Here is a 21,330-nt window from a genome sequence, read left to right as displayed (position 1 = left end):
GAAAGTATTGTGCTTTATATTCCACTACATGTCAGAGAGAAGTATTGTACTTTATACTCCACTACATGTCAGAGGGAAGTATTGTACTTTATACTCCACTACATGTCAGAGGAAAGTATTGTACTTAATACTCCACTATCAGTTGGAAGTATTGTACTTTATACTCCACTACAGTTATTTGACAGCTGTAGTTACTGGTTACTTTACAGATTACAATTTTACATACAAAACATTTGATTATCATATAAAAAATATGTTATAAGTTTCCCATCAGTAGTTGAAATTGGCATCAATTTGACCAGCTAGTGCAGTAAAATGCTACTTAATAGCAATCATCCAATTACATAATGTACAATAATAATACAACTCTCACTGGGACAATTTTTCTGCATAACAAATACCACTAATCAGAGTTGTGGACTTGCGTCACATGACCTGCACCCAAGTCACAAATTTGGTGACATTAGACTTGACAAAATAAAAACACTTGCAACTCGTCTTGGACTTTAAAGCTGCAGTGGGTAGAAATGGAGCAAATATGATTCAAAAGAGTTATTTTTATAAAATGGTCACTATATCCTGATAGTAATGCATGACACAGGTAATCTGCAAAAAAATCATGTGCCTCTGTGTCCTCCGGTGCTCCTAATGGCATCTGCAAGATTTCACAGACCGGAGGAAAACAACCAATCAGAGCCGAGCTGGAGCCTTGTCGTCTCTGAGCAGCTGTCAATCACTCACAAACTCTAATCAAACGGTCAAACTAGGCAGCGCTGATCAAATATGAATCAATATTCTGCTACTGTAATGTACTGTAAAGTTTGTGACGCGGCAGCCATGTTGAGATCTGTTGAGGCAATACCAAGCATCACCCACCAGCCGGAGCACATCCTATAGGAACGCTCAATATTAATGCTCTCTGTGAAATGATCTGTGATCGTCCAAAGTCTCCCGTCACGGGCTAGATTTTTTTTAAAGCCTGAAAACAGAGCCATGAGGAGGAGCAGAAGTCTAGCTCTTGAACGCTTGAATTACAATATGCTGAAGGGTTATTATGGAATTTTTGCCCAATGATGCCAAAAACATTCTGCCTACTGCAGGTTTAATTACCCAGATCCACTTGACCATGAAGAACAAACATTTTGTTACTGAGCGCCGGTTGGAAAAAATGATACCAAGGATAATTTTGTCCGAGTACAAAAACTATGCTGCGGTCAACAAAAAAATTAATTGCAGTATGCAATACGTGCGTGTCTAAAATTACAGACAGAGACACATGGCATTACATTTGGTGAAGAGCGCATTATGACTTGTTTAGGACTCAAAGCTCAAAGTTTAGGACTTGAGACTTACTTGTGACCTGCTAAACAATGACGTGGTCCCTCCTCTGCTACTAATGCTTTTGTACTTTCTTTGAGTACAATTTTGAATGCTGGACTTTTACTTGTAATGAAGTATTTCTAGTGTGTTGTGGTATTACTACTTTCTACTGTGCAGTTTTTCTCATTCGCTTTGGCTCAATTCTCAAATGAGAATATTTTTTTCCAAAACAATAAGTTCAAATTTCTAAACAATTATAGTTTGTTGTCCACAACAGATTTTAATTTCTCATTCATTCAAGCAAATTGCACATGTTTTGGCACACATGTACAAGTACAATTGTCTACAATTTGCACGATAAACATTTGTGCATGGCTTGCAATCAGATCACAGCTGATGAGTTGATTCTCAGTGAAAATTGTCACAACTTATAAATATTCTTTCATCGTCAAAATCTGTCAGACATACAGATGTATATTCCATAATTTTTCATAAGATTGGATGGTCATTTTGAGGCAATTTTCTGTTCACTGTATACAACTTCACATGAAAGAACAAAGGTGAATTTTCTGTTTACTGTAAATAACACATTGCCACACAGTTGTACTGTATACATACAAATGTGCATATCGTGTTTCTGTGTACCACAGTATTGTTCAGTATTGACTTCTCACAGTAACTACTGACCTGTAGTTAAAATGTTAATATAAAAAGCTCATACACAATAACATTCAGTTAGAGCAGGGGTCTGCAACCTGCAGCTCCGGAGCCACATGTGGCTCTTTAGCTCCTCTCCAGTGGCTCCCTGTGGATTTTTAAAAATGGAATTGAATAACTGTTTTTTCTTTATATTTTTATTTTTATTTATCATTGTTGTAGGTCCATGGTACGACGGTACGACCGAATAATTAGGGCCACATAAAAATGAATTAAAAATAAATAAATCTGAGATTTCGAGAATAAAGTCGTGATATTACAAAAATAAAGTCATAGGTTTATGAGAAAAATGTCGTAATATTATAAAGTAGTAATTTTATGTTTTATTTTCTTTTTTTCTCGTTATGACTTTATTCTCGTAATATTACAACTTTTCTTTCTCGGAAAATTATGACTTTATTCTGGAAATCTCAGATTTGTTTCCCTCAATGTGGCCCTAATACTCCATCGTACATTTGCACTTTGTCCCTCACTGCATTAGACTTATATACTATATACTTAGACTATAAACTGTGTTACCTTCATCACAATGCTCAAATGTTCTGTGGCTCCAAACAGATTTATTTATTTATTTCTTTTGCCTAAAATGTCTCTTTTGATTGTAAAGGTTGCTGACCCCTGAGTTAGACAAAACTGACCTTCTGGTATAGTAGCCTACAGTAAGCAGTCAGTGTCAACAAACTCTGATTTGCATATAAGAAATATCACCAGGGTTGAGTGTCATGGTGAAAACACATGTCAACATTTTGACCAGTCCTACTCACACAGTATCTGATGGCACTGTCCAGCCTAGGAGCCAGATGGTGTATCAGGATAATTGATACTGACATGTGTAAGTAGGAACCAATGTTAGCCGGGTCAAGTGTTCCGCCCGGATGCATAAACAGTTTTTGACGGCTGAGGCTGCGTGTTGCTGCAGGCGTTACTTGTATATTGTTTGTTTATTGCTTTTGGAGTAAACGTGTAGTGGAGTTGAGGGATAAAGTTCATGTTAAAGCAAACAGAGAGTTGAAGCATAAAGTGTCAATCAGCGCATCACTCAGGTGAGTCCGGTGAGAAACCTCAGTGGCTCAAAGCTGATTGGCTTCACCTCTCCAGACAATCTACTGACACAATAACGAGGTTAAGAAGCATGAATGAAGTGTTCAGGGTGAGTTACTACCTTTTGCAAACATTTGATGGAGTTGTGATGTCCCATGAAACAGTTTAGAGAAACTTTGAAGTTCTACTGGAATTTTTTTTTTTTTTTTTAATGTTCAACACAATATATGAGAGAATATTTTCTAATCAATGTCAATATCATTGTCGCAAAGTTTTACATTCATAAATGCAAATTTGCAAGAGTTAAATGTTTTTACTTAAGTTACTATTATTTTATTAATATTAACCCCGGCATGTTTTGTGTTTTATGTAATTTTTTCATTTGTTTTATTTTAATAATTATGTATTGTTTACCTTTGTATTGATTTAATTGTTCTTTGTATTGTTTACAAATCTCTTTAGAGAAAGTTAAGACGGTTTCAAGAAATGAGCCAAAGCGACTGAGAAAAACTGTAAGGATCCAAGTACTTCTTCCTCCACTGGTCAGGAAAATAACTATGATTGTATAACCACTTTTTGTTCCATTTTGCACAAACTAAACAACTTAATTAATGATGTAATGTGGCGTAACAGTTCTGAAAATGTTAAGCAAAATACATACGGGATAAAGGTTTTATATTATATACTCTATGTTTATTATGTACAGATGCAAGAAAGACATTTTGATAGGTTGAAAACTAAAGATAAAACCCAAACCAGTGGAACCAAGACAGTATATATTCATAACATCAACCTCTGTCATGACTGTAGAGATATAAATAACCATGGGTCGATATTATACATTCATGTTTATTAGCATTCATCAATAATAAAATAGAAATCTTTCGTAATGACAATTCCTCAGACTACAGAGGGAGAGAACAGGTTTTTTTTGCACTTGTGATATTTAGAGTGTAAAAACATATGCAGTTTCTTCAAACAACGACCTTGAAGAATCAACAAATGTAAAACACCTGGCAACTGTTTAAGATACGTAGTGATGGTAACAGTGACGAAAAACAAAAGTAAACATATTAATACACACTATGGATCACACTCATAACTAGAGACCATCTTGGGATCACACCAGCCACGATGCTGAATAGCACTTCCTACCCCCCCTCCTACATCCAGCGCCCTTGCTCGGACCGCACCCGTCTTCGAACTCTGCCTCATTTTAATCTCAACTACACACCTGTTAAGTTTCTTGACTGCGTTGATGAAATCTGTCCACAGACAGAAATATAAACACCTGGCAAAGAACCCAAAGCCACTTCTGTGGTCGTTCCCGCTACAGTAGGTGTCTCCAGGACCACACTTTGCCGTGATGACACACACACAGACTCACAAGGTGAAAACCACACACACGCCGTCGCGGCTGGTAATTATGAAGAAACTGCGTGCAAATACGCTTTCTTTGAAATACACATTTATTGGTTAAAGACAGCAGTGCTTGTGTGACAGAATCACCCTCCTTAAAGTGATCTCAGTCAAGCCTGTCAGGATTGTGAATACAGATAAACACAATAGACGGGGCATTAATTTGATCTAAGGCCAGCTGAGCAAATCTCCCATTAACCTTTGAGCACTTTCAGGTTACTGCGGTTACAAACACCGACAAGTTTTGAAAGTGGTTCAACTCAGACAGACAGAGTTTAAAGCGTATAAACTGGGAAACACAGCTTCACATTTACTGTACCGACACAAGTGTGGTATCAATCGTCTCATCTAAATCTTAGCAAGAGAACAAATAAGCGTATTTCCTAAAATGTTGATACTAAAAGTTAACTGGACTCCAAAGTGACCCCTTACTTTCCTCCCGGGGACCAGAAAAAAGAGCCATCTTGAACGAGCACACTGCAGATCTGAGGAGACCTGAGACGTTAGAGCTGGATGAGAACAGAAAGAAAAGGTCCAGTTTCTGTTGACGCAAAATGTCTTTGACATTCCCCTATTTTATAACAGAGTTGCCATTGTGCTGCACAACTGTTGCCGGTAATTTCTGATCTCATTTGAGTCTTAGTCATTACATGACTTCAGTCTCGTGCCCAAACCTGTTTGTGCCCTCTTGGAAGTGTTTTCAAAATGTGACTTCACAGGAAGGTGTACAGGCTCTTGGTTCAATTCTCCCAGAAGATGAGGTCCACCCCCTGCGAAGAGGTACTTTTTGGAGTCGCTGCATATTTGAGAAATAAAACCTGACGTCACACTTTGAAGTCATACACTTCAGTAATGCCACATAGCGTCTTTAAGCAGCGATCACCGCTGGGGACAGGTGACTCGGGTGTGTCCCGGCTGGTGGCAGATGCCGCAGGTACGAGGTTTTCTAGCAGCTGGAGGTTTGTTAGCGTTGGCGTCTCCCGTGATCCTCCTTCCCTTCTTCCCTTCGTTTCCGCCACCATTAAATCCACCGCCAAACCCACCTGACACGGGGAACAGAGAGCAAACACAACATGAGATAGGAGGTAGGAGGTCACTGCATAAAGAGCAGAAGCTGTTTCTGTGTACGCCGGGACTGACAGCGCCGTGTCAGCCTGGTAAGTGGATGCCTCAAGGTCTCAGTGGGAGTGTTAGTGAGTCGTGACAGCTTTTTCTTTATCATTAAATAAAGATGTAGAGGATGAGGAGGATGCTCTCTCACTCTCTCTCTCTCTCTCTCTGTCTCTCTGTCTCTCTGGTGTTTGATCTGAGTGTACATCTTTTCTGCTTTGCTTCTGTTAGGATGTTTTAAATAAACGTGGTGTGTTTTTACAAAGCACACAGAAAAGCATTCGCTGACTCCAGGCTCATGGTGTAAATGATTTGACAGCCAGATTAATGCAGTCAGACATTTAACTGTGAGAAATCAAATGAAACACACTGCAGATGTCTGTAACGTATTGTATATATGTGAATGTATTAATGAAACAGAGTTTGCTTGTGATGCAAAGAGAAAGAGAAAGAGAAAGAGAAAGAGAAAGAGAAAGAGAAAGAGACAGAGAAAGTAGACGGTGAAGTGTAATGACTTGACGAGTACCACAGACCGAAACCAAAAAACATTTGAAGATGGATGTTCTAAAAGTCCCCTGTTGGTCAGCACAGCAGATGGTAACAATGCCGAAACTTTCATTTTTGTGCTTTTAAAAAGCAAAAATATTCCTTCATTGTAACAAAGGTGTTTTAGTTGTCTATTTTTAATACAGTCAGGATGAGTAGAACTTTTTGATTTGATCAAAATGTCATTAGTTTTGCAGGAACATAGTGATTAACCAAAGTAAGGGGTACTCCGATCAGGATTTTTGGGGATTTTTGTGATCGGCCGAAACGATAACAAGGTCTATTTGAAGCCGACAACATGTGCAACATATTCCACTCTCTCTCTTAGAGACATTCTCTCTCATCAGCACCTTTTATACGGAGATCCCCCAGTACTGCTGTAAAGACCCTCATCATATTTTAGATGTGTAACACAACAGCGTTGGCGTCTAGAGAGAGTGTGTGTGTGTGTGTGTGTGTGTGTAGTCCAGCCATGCCGGCTGCCCTTTTACACAGACGTTAATTCGGCTCTGTGACTACCTCAACTGACGGCTTAGAGGCCGTGTAAAATGCCCACCATTCCGTGTCCGTACCTTTTATACAGAACAGCGAGGCGGAATAACGGCGCAACAGTCCCGCCTTGAACAGGCAGTGTAAAAGGCTTTAGAGACACAAATTACAACTCCGGTGAATCCATTTTGGCGCCGCTAAGAGAAATTGTCTCGCGTGTTTTGCAACATCTGATCGGCTTTTCTGATCGGCCTTTATAGCGAGCACAGATCAACATATTTTGAACGAATATTGGCAGATAGCGACCCGATATTGAGATTTCGACCTGATGATGGCGCTAGATGAGAGTTGAGTTATTTTATTTCATCTCGAAGGGCGAATGAATGTCTGTAACAAACTTCATGGCAATCCTTCTGATAGATTTCTCTCTAATAGAGATGTTTCAGTCTGGACCAAAGTGGTGGACCGCCTGACTGACAGTACCATGTTTAGGCTCCACTGCTAGCATAGTTAAAAATGTCTCATGCAATGGATATTCATTTCAGGCCTCAGGTTAATAACGCAGTGTTAAAAGCAGTGTTAAAAGCAGTGTTAAAAGCAGTGTTACATTTTGATTAGTGTGTGTGTGTGTGTGTGTGTGTGTGAGCCATGCCTGGTGGAGGAGCGTTCTCATCGGCCCATTGGAAGAAGCCACACTGCTGCTCTCTTGGTTTCCCGCAGGTGTGGAACATCCGGCCCTTGTTTGGACCGTCCTTCTGCACCGTGAGCGTCACCGCCGTCTCGTTACAGTTACACATCGTCTGTCCCACGTGTCCTCCTGCGCCCCCTTCCTGTCCTCTGCCTCCTCCGGGGGTGTTCCTGAACCCCAGAGAGGGCCTCGGCGGCGCTTGCAGCGGAGGCCCTCGACCGTGTGGCTCCCCCTCCTGCTGACTTGGCTGATCCGCCCACAGGAAGAAGTTGCAGCTCCCGGCGTTGCACTTGTAGAACTGACGCCCTTGGTTGGGACCGTCTTTGCGCACGGTCAGGAGGAGTGCATCCTGACCACAGTTACACACAATGACATCATTGTTGGGATCACCACCGCCACCTGCTGGAGGTCGTGGCTGCGGGGTCCAGGAGGGGACGGGAGGAAGGGAAGGTCGAGGATTTGAACTTGGCGCTCTGGGTGGCTCTGGTCTGGGGTGTCTTGGAGCCGGTGGACGAAGATCCTCTCCTCTTCCTCCCCCACCTCCCCCACCTCCTCCACCTCCTCCCCCTGCTCGGAGGTACTTCAGGTCCAACACCTCTCTAAGCGTCTCGTCACATCCACCGATGCAGCCCGTGAATTCTAAAGGCATCATGGGAGGGAGGCTGCCCCTGCGGAACTTGAACTTTAACCTGAAGAACGTCGGACACACAGGAGATGAATGTTAAAGAAGTCAACCTCAGTATACACACATGGTGTGATGATGGGTCCAAATCCACCAGTTATTACAGGGCTGTAACTGTTTGTTTATAGAGTGCTGCAGGGATGATGTCTTTTAATATGGCCAACCAGGAAGTCAGCATCGTCCTGGTTCCCTCGACTAAAAGCCAATGAGATTTTTCCATTGGGTTTTGGATTATTGCAGAAAATAAGCTCTGTGGCAAACAAACGTTTGTGATACTTACACGTTTTGTTCTGTAAAATAATCTTCACAAATGAACACCATTTTTATGAATTTTGAAGAGTGAATGAAATCACCAGAAGTAAAAAGCTAACGTTAGGCTGTAAACAAATTACACCACAGTCTGTTAAGCGTGAGTTTACACAACGAGGCCGTAACGGCGGACGTGTCGGTGTGATGACGTTTAGTAGTCTCATTTAGCCACTGTTGTTAGCAACCGCCTTTTTTAAGACACGTAAAAGCTTCAAAATTCACAAGTATGATATTTACGGACGTATTTTATATCGTAGAACAAAATGTTAAAATCTCTTCAGCTTGTGTAAACCACAGACCTTATTTCAGGCATCTAATTAAAAACCCATTCAAAAAACCCATTGACTTCCAGACGAGGGAACCAGAAGTGCTAAAATGCGAACTCATTTCCAGGTTTTAGGACTCAATCCTGCAGCGCACTATAAACAAGACAGAGGAGAAATCAAGATTTTATATTCAAATAGACCCTGAATATTTTCAGGTAGAGCCAGTATACTTGCAACTACTATTACTAAAACACTGATACTGGCTTGTCATAGATATCTGATACTTTATCATACATATACTGGTATCAGGAAAAATAAGTACGGCACATAAATCAGAAAAAGGCACACACACCGTTTTTAAAATAGTAAGTAAACGTGGACTTTTAAATAAAGAGAGGTTTGGTGGTGGTCAAGTTTGAGTGAGAAAATAATTCATTAAATTTGAAAGATGAGGTTTTCAAATCAAATTTGAGTCATAGCGATGAAAAACGATCCACAGTTTATTCCTCACTGACTGCTGTCATGCTCTCTGTGTGAAGCATTTTGAAGTGAACGCATCTATCCGTCTATTAAAATAGAAATATATCATTACTCAACACACAGTACTAACTTAACACTGTGTGTGTACTGATTAAAAGCAGTTTCTCAAAAAAGGTGGTTGAAGGAACCTGCTTTTCAAAATGCGTGCATGTGCACAACAAAAGTTTGAATAATACAGCCAGTTGCTGTAGTTTATCGCTGCACACATCTGCTGTTAACGGTTATCCAACACGCTGAAACTGCAGGGAGAGATCTGATTAAAAAAACTGTGATATTGTCTTAGAGTAAGTGCTGTAGTTCAACTTTGAGCTCTGTACCAGATTGGTTGCTATGGAAACAGATGCTGGTGTGGAGCACTTTGGCTCGATGCTAGTGAGCGTGCCCTATATTTGTTCTGAGCTGAGGCACGTGCTCATGGGGTTAACGCCCACTTGCGTAAACAAGAATTTAGACAAGTTTCCTGCACTGCTGAAGCCACGGAGAGCTTCATCTGCGCGTGTTGTTGTTGTTTGCACAGCGAGGAGCGCCTACATACACTTCTTATTAATCTAAGAAATGGAAGTTGTGTGTTTGAGGAAAAATAAGATACTTGGTGTTGAAGTGACCACTGAAAATAGTATGTGTTTTCAATGTTTAATATGTGTGGGTCTGAATTGTGCTGAGAGGAATTTAACACACAGTATGTATAACAGAGTGGACAGTGAAACCAGCAGGGCAGCAACAACCATGCAATCTGAATTATTTATTCATCAGGTTAATATGACAACCAGGAGCTGTAGAAAGGAGCCTTTGTTGGGTTAATTAAGTGATGGTCAACTATGTAGGACTCTAAAATTGAAATGCCTTGGTTGTATAATTGAATTCCTCCTCTGCTTTAAAACTTCCTCAAAAGGCTCTGTTACTTCCTCAAAAGGCTCTGTAACTTCCTCAAAAGGCTCTGTAACAAACAGATTGTCGATTGTCTGCAAGGTTATTTGCTTAAAGGGGCACTTCAGCAATTTAGTGTTGCACTTCTATTATATTTATTTGCAATTCAATAGAGACCATCACTTCCAGTGACTATCACCTGTAGGTCACTTAAACCATTTTCCCCCAAAAATTAGCTCGTATATGCAGGTTTTTTAAAAAATGTGAAAACCCGCTAAAATTAGGTGGACTCCTTTCCTATTCCGAGTATGCCGGTGCCGTTGCACTGGCCTTTCTGTGTTTATGCTGTCTCATGTTTGATGTCACGGACGCGCCGGCCCAGACCGGAAGCAGGGTTAGTAAACAGTGAAAGTGCTACGGTGGTTACTTCTTTTTTTTTTTTTTTTTAAAGTTATTTTTTTTGGGGGCATTTTTCCATTTTTATGACAAGACAGTGGATAGAGTCTTGAAAGGGGGGAGAGAGAGAGTGGATGCGGAAAGGGCCACAGGCCGGATTCGAACCCGGGCCGCCGCGGTCAGGACCAAGCCTTAATACATGGACGCCCGCTCTACCAACTGAGCTAACCCAGGCGCCCACTTCTTTTTTTTTTTTTTTTTATATCTATTACTTATTCAGTTTCTCTTTCAAACTTTCAAACCAGAGTTGGTGATTGTTGGAACAGTGGAAAGACTCACGAAGACGATTTTGATGAGTTTCATTTTGTTTCTGTTGAGTTTGAATGAAGTCGATCAGCGAGGTAAAATGAAAGTCTGGTGGCTTTGAGGAAATCACATTAATCGTATGTTTTGTATGTTAATAAATTATAATAATTGTCCAAATAAAATTGATTTTATTTATTATATATTCACTTCAATGCGCGTCACATAGCATCGCACCAGAAAAGGGGACCAAAATGAGCGCGTCCACCGGGATGTCATGTTTCCATCACTGCCGATAAATAAAATCCCCGTGACTACTGCAGCGTTATTTGTCCTGGGAATGAATGCCAGTTGTAACTTTTCCCACTGAAGACAAAAAACAGATGTTAGTGGGCTTTTTGTCCAGAAAAGGGGAAAGGGGCTATAGGGTCTTCTGACCAGGGCTTCTTACTGGTTGTCGCTTTAGCTCGACTGAAAACAAAAGGTGACCGTGCTTTTTAAGTGGTGGCCCCGACACTGTGGAATGGTCCTCCTATAGGCATTGGATCTGCGTGTCTGATGATGCCTTTAAAAAACAGCTAAAGACCCACTTATTTGAACTCTTCTTTGTCTTGCCTTGTGCTGTCCAGTGTTTGTAATTTAGTGTGTTTTTAAGGTCTGTTGTTTATGATTTATTGCTTCTTTCTTTTACTGTTTTGATGGTCTTATTTTTAATAGTTTTTTATTCTTGTGAAGCACTTTGTGATCTTGTTCTATGCAAGGTGCTTTATTAAATAAACTTTACTTACTTACCATACAGATAAACATTGTTACATACAGATGAGCAATGGAACAGATGTCATACATATACTGTATGGCTTCTAGCTGAAGCTAATATGCCGCCCCCATCCCTGATTAGGCTTTTAAATCTAGATTAGAACAGCCAAACAAAGGGCCGTTTATTCAAACTTCCATCCAGCGTCACAGAAAATATTACACATCTGTTTTCACAGGTTGAGTGGTACTCCTGATGATGAGTAAATTGAACTTCATGTGTAAAATCTGTCGAGTATCCAAATTAATTCATCTGATTTGCAAAATATCTGAAGAAAACATAATATGCCAAGCAGTTAGGGTGATGAATCTGTATGAAAAATGTTAAATGTGAGCTATTGGCAGTCTAAACTCATCTTGATCATAAACTATTTAAAGGGGTTTGATGTCGAGCGAACAGCTCTGTGAAATTAAATTAAATTAAACACGGTCAGTATAAAATGAATACTTACATGTGAACAGGGCGCGGCTGACAGGTGTGACAAACGCTGTCATCTCTGCTCACCTCCAGCACCGTGTCGGGGAACCACACTGCCGTCTTACAGGCCGGGTAACCCGTGCAGGACAGGAACTTACTGCAGGAGGACAGGAAGAGAGGATAATGAGTTACTGTAATCTTGTTCTAGCCCATTTACAGCAAAGCAAACCATACTACTGTTAGATTGCTTTCCTACCTTCCAGGCAAACTTTTGTTTTTGATTTGACAATCCTAACTTGAAACTCACCTGTTTCCCTCCCTCTTCTTCTTCAGCACCATGTCCCGCCCGCAGTTAGGACACTTCCTGACCGGCAGCGGCATCTCCATGTCCTGCTGCTCTGCTTCAGCGATCTCCTGAGCTGCACCCAGATATGGCGACAGCGCTTCATCTAACCTGAGGCAACGACAGAAAATGACTTTTCACCTGGGTCACAACAACCAACAGCCTGCAATGACTACAGGACAGGTGTTAACCGATCCGTCATTGTAAAATACAACACGATTCTGCTCATTTGGGTGCAGGTGGTGCATCAGAAATACATAAATCTCCTCCAAAGGTAACTAACTTCTTTGCCTTCCTGACAGACTCGATGAAGACGGTCTTGTACTTCTGGATGTGGTTCTGCAGCACGCTCCGTTTGTCCTTCCTGCCCTCCGATACCAGCTTGAGGTCCGCCTCCAATTCAGCACGCAGGTTTGGTTTGGACATCTCATAACCCATAGAGTTGTAACCTAAACACACACACATTTTGATAAGTAACATATTTGAGTGACAAGGATTGTTGTTTATTGTGGTATGCAGTGTGTTTGTGTGTGCATACCTTCCACCAGTCCCATGCCGAGCTCTCCAGGCAGAAACCTCTGGTCAGCTGTCAAGCCCACGTACCTGCGACTCTTTATGGTCTCGATGTGATCTGCGTGGGTTGCATCGGTGCCTGTAGTATGTACACAGTTCATGCAGTACAGTTTACGTCAGACAATTCTATGTTGATTCAACAAAAGGGTCACGAAGTTGTTGCCAGGTTTGCTTTATGTAAGCTTTTATCTGTTTTAACTGAAAATGGTATGCAGACAATGTTGTAAATCAATGAGCAGGGGTGCTTTATTCTATCTTTTGTTGATTTATCAGGTATTTAACTCAATAAATGAGCCCAAAGCAGACCGTCCCATTTGATTTTCTCAGTTCAATTTTCCAGAATATTTAATTGAGAAGTTTTAGTAACAATTACTAAATCACAATTTATATTGATATTGTAAAAAAATATATATACTTTATTGACTATTGTGAATAGGGTTGTACTGAATAGTTCGAAGCTTCGTTCATAACGTTGACATTTAAATTATAAATCAACATTCAAATGCGGCACAGCTTTTTTTTTTTGCATGTCTGTTTATTTTGTTTAAACTGGTATTTCTGCACAGTTGCAGATAAAGATGAGGCTACTCTAATCAGTGTTCGCCCAATTTCACACAATCATTAATATCTGCTCTCGTGTTTCACCTAGTTTGGGGCTTAGCCTCTCCACACACGCGGAGGAGAGACGGATGTAGTGAAGATAACGTTGTTACAAACAGGTGTAACCGGTAACAGTATTAGACAATTTGTAGAATTAGATTCCATTGGTGTCTGCGTAGGATTGTTTCCGACTCGTGTGATCAAACATTTCCAATAACTCCAAGCGTTGTAAAGTCAAAATTTACAAATTCACAACATGTTTTTTTTTAATCTTTTTTATGTTGCTGTTTAGCCTTTCAAAAACATTTTCACTGCAGTCATAAACTTTTTGCTCTCCCACTTGTTGCACACAAAGGTAGGCATGCACTGATGAGTTATATTAATTAAAGAAAGTTGATTTAGTACTAAAAAAAAAACAACTAACTAATTTAATGTGATGAATCACTTTATTCAAACTGAGGACTTTATTCAAGGATTTGTTTTTTGCGTGACGATGACAGACATTCAAAGCTTCATTCAAAAACCTTTGAATGTAAAAAAAATGACATTCGGTACAGCCCTAGTTGTGGATATGAACAAATTAAAACCTTTTGTGGGATTCATCAATATTTTGTGAGTGGCTGGAAGTACACACATTAAAAAAAAAAAAAGTCTCATGTCTGTGTGTGTGTGTGTGTGTGTGTGTGTGTGTGTGTGTGTTTGCACTGTACCGATGCCATGCTTCTCCATCAGTGATATGAGGTCGGCTTCAGTGAGCAGCTGCGGAGGACTCGTCTGTCCGTCCACCATCTCGATAGCAGAGGGCTGGAACTGGGAGCCTTGCTCATACACTGGAATCACCTAGCACGTACAGAGAAAGGTTTACTGGAGCTATCACACACGACAGTCTCTATAAAAGTAAGGTATTTATATATATATATATATATATATTTTATATATAAGCAATGTAGCTTAGATTGAATTTTCTCTGAGTTTAGTAGTTTAGAACCCTTTAGATGAGACCGCCAATCATTTGACCTTTTATACAGTACAATCATTTCTATTAATTGTGCTCAGATAAACAAAAAACATTGGAATAGTGATTTCACACACTCGTAGTCTGTTATCAACACACACACACACACACACACACACACCATACCTTGGCGCTCCACCTGTCATACGGGTAAACGTCCAAGTAGTTCCTAGCAATGATCATGAGTCCCGAGGTGGAGAAAATCTCCTGGGCGATGACAATGTCCACCACAGTCTCCTGCCCCAAAGCATCTTGGGATACACAAGCCAGGAAGTGCCGGACAATGAACTCGTACACACGTCCTTCGTTGCCCTGAACACAGAAGAAACAGAAATGATCCGTGAAACCTTTGAGACAATTGTTTCCATCATATTGTTGAAAAAGTTGAGGGTAGGGATGATGCGATATGCTGGTATTGACGATAACCATGATATTTAAAAATTCAATAGTGATATCATGTTAATAGTACATATGATAATATTGTATAAATAATCCATCACCTCTTAAATCGCTTTATATATATAGTTATGATTACAGTTATGATTGGTCACAATCATTCAGATTAGGAGAGGAAAAAAAAAAGGTACATTTGTACAAACTGAGCTCCAGTTTTTTGCAGACTTACCTGCAGTGCATTGGAGAACTTGGTGGGGTGTATGGGGGGGTGGGCTTGGTCAGATTTCTTGCCCTGTCGTGGGTTGGGACCCCCGGGCTGGTCCATCACCCGCTGGGCGAACGTCCCCCAGACCGGGCTTTGTGTCTGCTGCTCCACCAGGGGGCCGAGAGGCAAGTTTTCGGGAAAAATGTTGGTCTCCGTACGCGGGTAGCTGATATACCTGAGCAGAATAAAAAAACAGACAATGCTGGTAAACTCATCTATTAAAACACCTGAGAGACACCTCCTCCCTGCCAGATGGTGTCTTTCCATGTACAAAAATAGGCATGACTTTGAGGAAGTTTAACAACCTGGTAAACAAAAAATGCATTTGACTGTTTCACTGACACCACAATGCCTCTAGTAAGGTGGCTTCACACATGCTTTCTGACTGAAACAAGTACAAATGAAATATGAAAACTACTATGGGATGATAAACTGATGACGTCATTCAGCATATGGTCGGACCAAGACAATACTTTGCATTATGCATGTACATTATCTAACATGCACTCACCCTTGGGTATAGAGCTTTTCTGCAATTTTCATGGTCTCTTTGGCGCTTATTCTTAGCTTCCGAGAAGCAAGTTTCTCCATTTCCTGTTGTTCAGATAAAGGTAGAGGGTTGTTCAGAGTGGGACAAAGCAGCGGAGGGTGTTTCCACACAAGGACACTACTGTACGTGCTGAAAGAACATACATTTTTTTTAATATAAACAGATGTGTTTTGAGAAGGCAGCGTATGTACAGTGTATGTGCATGGCTGTTTTACTTTACGTTCTTACCACAGTGTCCAAAGGCAGCGGTCTCCACTTGCTCTTGGGCTTGCTGGTTACTGAGGTGACTGTTGCTATGGGATCCTGGAAATGAGTGAAAGGATATTCTTGTGTGTACCTTTCTGCATGTGGCTTTTAGCCCTTTTCATTCAGACAGATCGACAACACTAATTTAACACTACACTACACTACACACAACACAACACTGCTTTGTGTCCTCCAGTTGCAGGAGGAGGAGAGGTTACACGTGTGGATGTACTTACACCAAAGAGTAGACACACACTTCCGCACCCACACAGTTGGTACAGTTCCACGGTGTCTTTCTAACTGGGCAACATCAGCTATCAGTGTGTTTTTGCTTTTATATTAATCAATCAACCACAATATGTGTGTTGCTTTGCTGGTGATATGTTTTAGCATGAATACATTTTGCACCTGTTACGCAGAAGCAAAATAGTTTTGTTGGGTGTTTTGCTTTTATTTAATAGCAACAGTTATTGCAATAGCGCAGGGTTTGACATGTAACAAAGGAACCTGGGGGGGATGTTGCAGGTATACAGTATGGTATATCTCCTACCCACTAGGCCACTGGACGCCCCCCGCCTCACACCCATTTTTGGGATGCAGGATCGGGATTTGGGATGACTGAGCATCTGACTGAGCTGGCCCAAGTTTATAAAAGATACACATACAAACAGGCACATACCTCCATGCAGATCTGGTAGAGCACCAGGCAAGCTGTGTGGTTGAAGAGACGGTTTCTTTTCCAACTGAACTCTACAGTGTCCTCCTCCACCTCGTGCAGCACTGAGACATAGAACAGAAGGGATGAAGAGGAGTGAGTATCACTTGAAAACCTGAACACTACCGATCTGTGTGTCTGTGCACGGATGAGTTTGTACCTTTGATTTTGTAGAAAGTCTCAGGTATGAAAGCTTGGATGGCTTTGAAGCGCTCCACCACAAAGCCCAGAGTGGGAAACTGACAGCTGCCGTATGAGATCAGCTGATTGGCCAGAGACTCTGGAAAGATCTTCTGCAGGCGAAGCGTCTGGAATCGAGTGAAGGACGCACCTGGAGAGAGGAAGGGATCATATGTGACATTTCTTCAGATAAACAGAGCCAGTAGTGTTGTAACCCATAATTGTGATTATGCAGTATGAACCATTATCTGTTGAGCCATCCCATAATGACAGAATCTACCTTACCTATTCGCAAGTCCAGCTCCTGACGGACATCGACAGCATCGCTGACATTAGCATCCGGCGCCAGTAGAGTCTCACAAGCTCTCCGGATGGAGTTGGGGGTGATCTCAGAAAACTTTGCCCGAAAGACTTGTATATTGGGTTTCACTTAAAAGCATACATAAAAGGAATACACACACACACAAACACACACAATCACACACACAGACACACACACACACACACCATTATCAGGAGCGATTTGCGGACAAACATACACAAAACCCACAGTTTTTCAACGGATTAATCAAGTGAGATATGACGTGTTTAGAGGGACTGGTGGGCGTATTTTGTTTGTTGTTTTTGGACAGAGCCAGGCTAGCTGCTTCCAGTCTTTGTGCTAAGCTAAGCTAAGCTAAACCTATTCTCGCTCCAGCTTCATATTTACCATACATGCATGAGTATGGTATCAATCTTCTCATCTAACTCTCTGCAATAAGCGTATTTTCCCAAAATGTCAACCTATTCCTTTGAAAAGGAGTTAAGAGGCGCGCTCACTTGCCGCCACAACGACAAAAACAACACACATATTAACATCATACCTGCTTTGCAGACATCTATGACTTCAAAGCCAATGTTTTCTCCTTCTCTGTCACAATCAGTCCAGATGATTAAGGCCTGGCACTGCCTCACCTCTTTCTCCAGTGTCCGCTAGCGAGACAGAGAGGGACGGAGAAAAGAAAGAGAAAGGAAAGAAAGACGATTAGATGAAGAGGGAGGGAATCTTTCATGTCTATTTCTAGTATCCATATTCATCATTATTTCCCCTGAATGGAAATTTTGGCCTCCTACTGCAGAAAGAGGAAAAGGCAAACAAAAGAAAGTACATCATCTGCTGCTGACTAGCACAACAAAATGGTACATCCTGGTTTTATAAATAAATATAGAGTAATTCTGCAACCGCACAAGTTATTGGAGCAAAAGGAAAACTGGTATTTGGTTGTGAAAACAAACAAACATAATGTGGCTACAGAAAGAGTGACAGATCCCATAGATCTATTTAAATACAAAGTAAAGATTTGTTTTTGTATATTTTTGTGACTCATGGGAGGACAGTGCAATACCTCAATCAATACAATATGTGCAATATAAAAAATAAATGCATGTGCAATATTTTTATAGTACCCAACTCTGCTTCTATATTTATCTCACTGCCTCTTATACAGTACACAGTATATGTTCTTAATATGCCTTTGCACAAAGTATTTCCCTTTATTATTGTCATATAACTTATTCTTTTTAATGGTGCTTCCCAGCAAAAAGTCTTTCACACGATTGTATTTTTATAACCGGCGGGACAATAAACATCTTGAACAGTATATAAGCATACCTTGATTTGTTTCATGTTATCTGGACAGTACTTCTCTACCTCAGCATCGAATAACAGCACAGGATTGCAACTGTGCCTTTGTAGAGAAAAGACACAAATACAATCAGTTGTTATGACACTGTGTGATGCTCAACATACTGAAAAAAAACAATCCAGTTTCAACTTACCATTTCTGGTACTGTGCTTTAAACTCCATACCCAGTAAATGGCCTGACACTGATGTCATTGAGACTGTCACATTCTGGAGCGGGATGGAGATATTAAAGAAACCAGAAAGATCAGAGACAATGTTAAAAACAACAGAACAGACAAACAACATGCATGTTCTAATTATTTCACTGTATTCACTCACCTGACCAAAGAGATGATATTCATACTCATAGATTTTATTAAACTTCGACATCCCCTCCCTCTGAAATGGAAAAGAAGACAATCAGAACTGGAACATTTATCATTTGTATTTATATACTGTGATTTTGGGAGATATGGGTACACTGCCAGGTTATGGAAGAGGTTTCTTAAAGGGACTGTTTGTAACTTCTTACACGTATAAATCACCCGGATCAGTGTCCCATGCGTGCTCGCATATGCGCGCCCGCGTGTGGCTACGCTGTTCAGACAAGACTCCAACACAAACTACACGGAAGCACCAAAACCGCAAAGTTATATCTAGTGAAGCCAGTCTTGCAAAACAGTTTTGGCCGCGGTCGGAGGACGCGGGGGAGACCGTAGCTTTGGTCTCCAGGGCCGGAGTCTCTGCTGTACTCTGCTCCTCTGCTCCTCTGCCTGCCTGCTTGCCTTCACTCAGCTCGCTCCACCTCACGTGCATGGCGGACACTACACACTGCAGAAGAGTAGGTAGCTCTGAGAATATCTAGTGAATGTACAGTGGATGTTTGTGCAGAAATAAATGCTGCAGCTCCTCCAGACCAACAGAGGTTTCCCGTGTCTTGTGAAGTGACGGGGCTCCGCAGAGAGAAACGTTATCGTCTCCGACTAAAACTCCGGTGTCTCCCCTGTTCCTTCTGACCACGGTCGGGAGGCTGAAGCAGGAAAAGCCAACACTACGATCAGCAGTGATTCATGGAGAGACCTTCGTCTGGTCAGCTAACATTACTGCCAAGCAGGTGAAATATAGAGTGAGATTGGGGTTTTAGCTGACGTGTGTCGCCTCACTGATTTGAGCGATGCTCGTTCATGTCTATTTAGAGCGAGACTTTAGTTGACTTAACGGCCACAGGTGTCGCTGTTAACAAGCATTTCTGATTCTTACAAACAGTCCCTTTAATATGGATGTTGACCTTTCAGATTATATTTATGTAATGATCAATTACCTTGATTTGTCAGGTTTGTTATTCACTGGATTCACACACATTCACATCACATCTGGTTTATATTCACCCATAAACTGCTTCTTTACTTATTTTCATGACAAAGTTGCTATCTCATAATAAGTATCAATAACTAACGTTATGTACATTTACATCAGCTGACTACTACTAGTCTGTGTTGGTGAGTAGAGACATGACTGACCCTCCTGGACCTGCCTCCGGACATGATCTCTGAGATGCCTTTGGCCGCATCGTTCTTCTCGGCCACGCAGAGGACCCGCTGGATCTGAGCCCGGTTCCGGTTCATGTCTGCCTGCTGCTGCTGCTGCGGTGTGTCCGGGAACAGGTCACTCTGCGCCGCACAGAAACAACTCCTCAGCTGGACCCCGAGCCGCTGTAGTCCCGATCGAAGAAGCGCAGATCTCCCGAGGAGGTTCACTACCAGCATGCCTGTCCGCTCCTCCAGACAGCCTCACTGCTGCTGGCGCTCCACCGGGTTAGCATGGTAGCTAACGGAGCTCGCTACAGCTAACGCCATGGTAACCGCTAGCCATGGTAACCGCTAACCAGAACTTCTACAAACAGCTACTAAAGTGGTTATCTGTTGACAATCTTCACCCCCAATGAATTAAATAGAGACAAAGTGAGATAAAATTAATTTCAGCACATTAAAAAGTGCTATTTAAAAACTCTGCGACCTCTGGACTGTTAGCTTTGTTTACAAATACCGCGCTCGCCTGTCAAATACTGCCGTAAACAAGGTCGTAACACTAACGTAACACTGTCGTAAAATCCAGCAACACCACCAAAACGTGTAAATAAAGCAGGTTTATAATAATAATAATAATAATAATAGTACAATAAGTGCATTCAAATTGACTATTGTTTACATGTCTAGGGTATTATTATAAATAATATTTTTATAAAAACAATTACAGTGTAAATATTAATGCCATATTACATCAATGTTAAACAGAAAATCCACCCTAAAACAGAATTTGCTATTTTGTTATTTCAACATCTGCAAGCCAAGACTGTAACTACCATGTGGAGGGTGCTGAGATTGTGTCCAGCGTATTTTTCATGAAAATGTTGGGTTTTTAAGAGCTTTTGTTTCTAAATTCTACATTTAAATACATAGCCTACACATTTCTTTGTAATGTTAGGCATTGTGTTTTTAGATCCTACATTTAAATTTGACAACTTTCTAGCCAAATAAATAAATAGATAGATAGATAGATAGATAGATAGATAGATAGTAACTTTATTGATCCCGAGGGAAATTCAAGTTTCCAGCATCACAGTTCTATAGTGCAAAACATGTTAGTAAAAAGGCAGTAAAAAAGTTAGTAGTGCAAAATACAAAGTAGAAAAAAATGTATACCAGATATAAAAATACAAGGAGATGAAGAAAACTGTTAAAACTGAATATAGTGCAGGGTAACTCCAGATTAAACAGATTAAACAGAATAAACAGTTCAGTATTACTCCACCAAAATATTATTCCTGACAGCATGAAGGAGTCCCAATGTTAAGAAATA

The 21,330-nt window shown here is 40.9% G+C and overlaps 1 protein-coding gene across 1 annotated transcript; it reads right to left on the bottom strand.

Annotated features, from left to right (window-relative positions):
• Positions 1–4,524: 4,524 nt before the first annotated feature.
• top3a (DNA topoisomerase III alpha) lies at positions 4,525–20,552 on the bottom strand. The gene is made up of 19 exons (XM_037792750.1): positions 19,992–20,552; positions 18,811–18,870; positions 18,626–18,699; positions 18,459–18,534; positions 17,671–17,779; positions 17,093–17,236; positions 16,788–16,958; positions 16,592–16,692; positions 15,895–15,969; positions 15,628–15,710; positions 15,081–15,291; positions 14,582–14,767; positions 14,151–14,280; positions 12,806–12,919; positions 12,551–12,716; positions 12,232–12,378; positions 11,959–12,081; positions 7,295–8,019; positions 4,525–5,540 (listed from the first exon to the last, which is right to left on the bottom strand). The coding sequence occupies exons 1-19, from the start codon at positions 20,235–20,237 to the stop codon at positions 5,377–5,379; spliced, it is 3,105 nt and encodes a 1,034-aa protein (XP_037648678.1). The 5' UTR covers positions 20,238–20,552; the 3' UTR covers positions 4,525–5,376.
• Positions 20,553–21,330: the final 778 nt, after the last annotated feature.

Source organism: Sebastes umbrosus, chromosome 14, assembly GCF_015220745.1.
Source record: "Sebastes umbrosus isolate fSebUmb1 chromosome 14, fSebUmb1.pri, whole genome shotgun sequence".
Classification (NCBI taxonomy): domain Eukaryota; kingdom Metazoa; phylum Chordata; class Actinopteri; order Perciformes; family Sebastidae; genus Sebastes; species Sebastes umbrosus.
The sequence above is the reverse complement of the archived record's forward strand: the minus strand, read 5'-3'. Positions and strand labels throughout refer to the sequence as shown.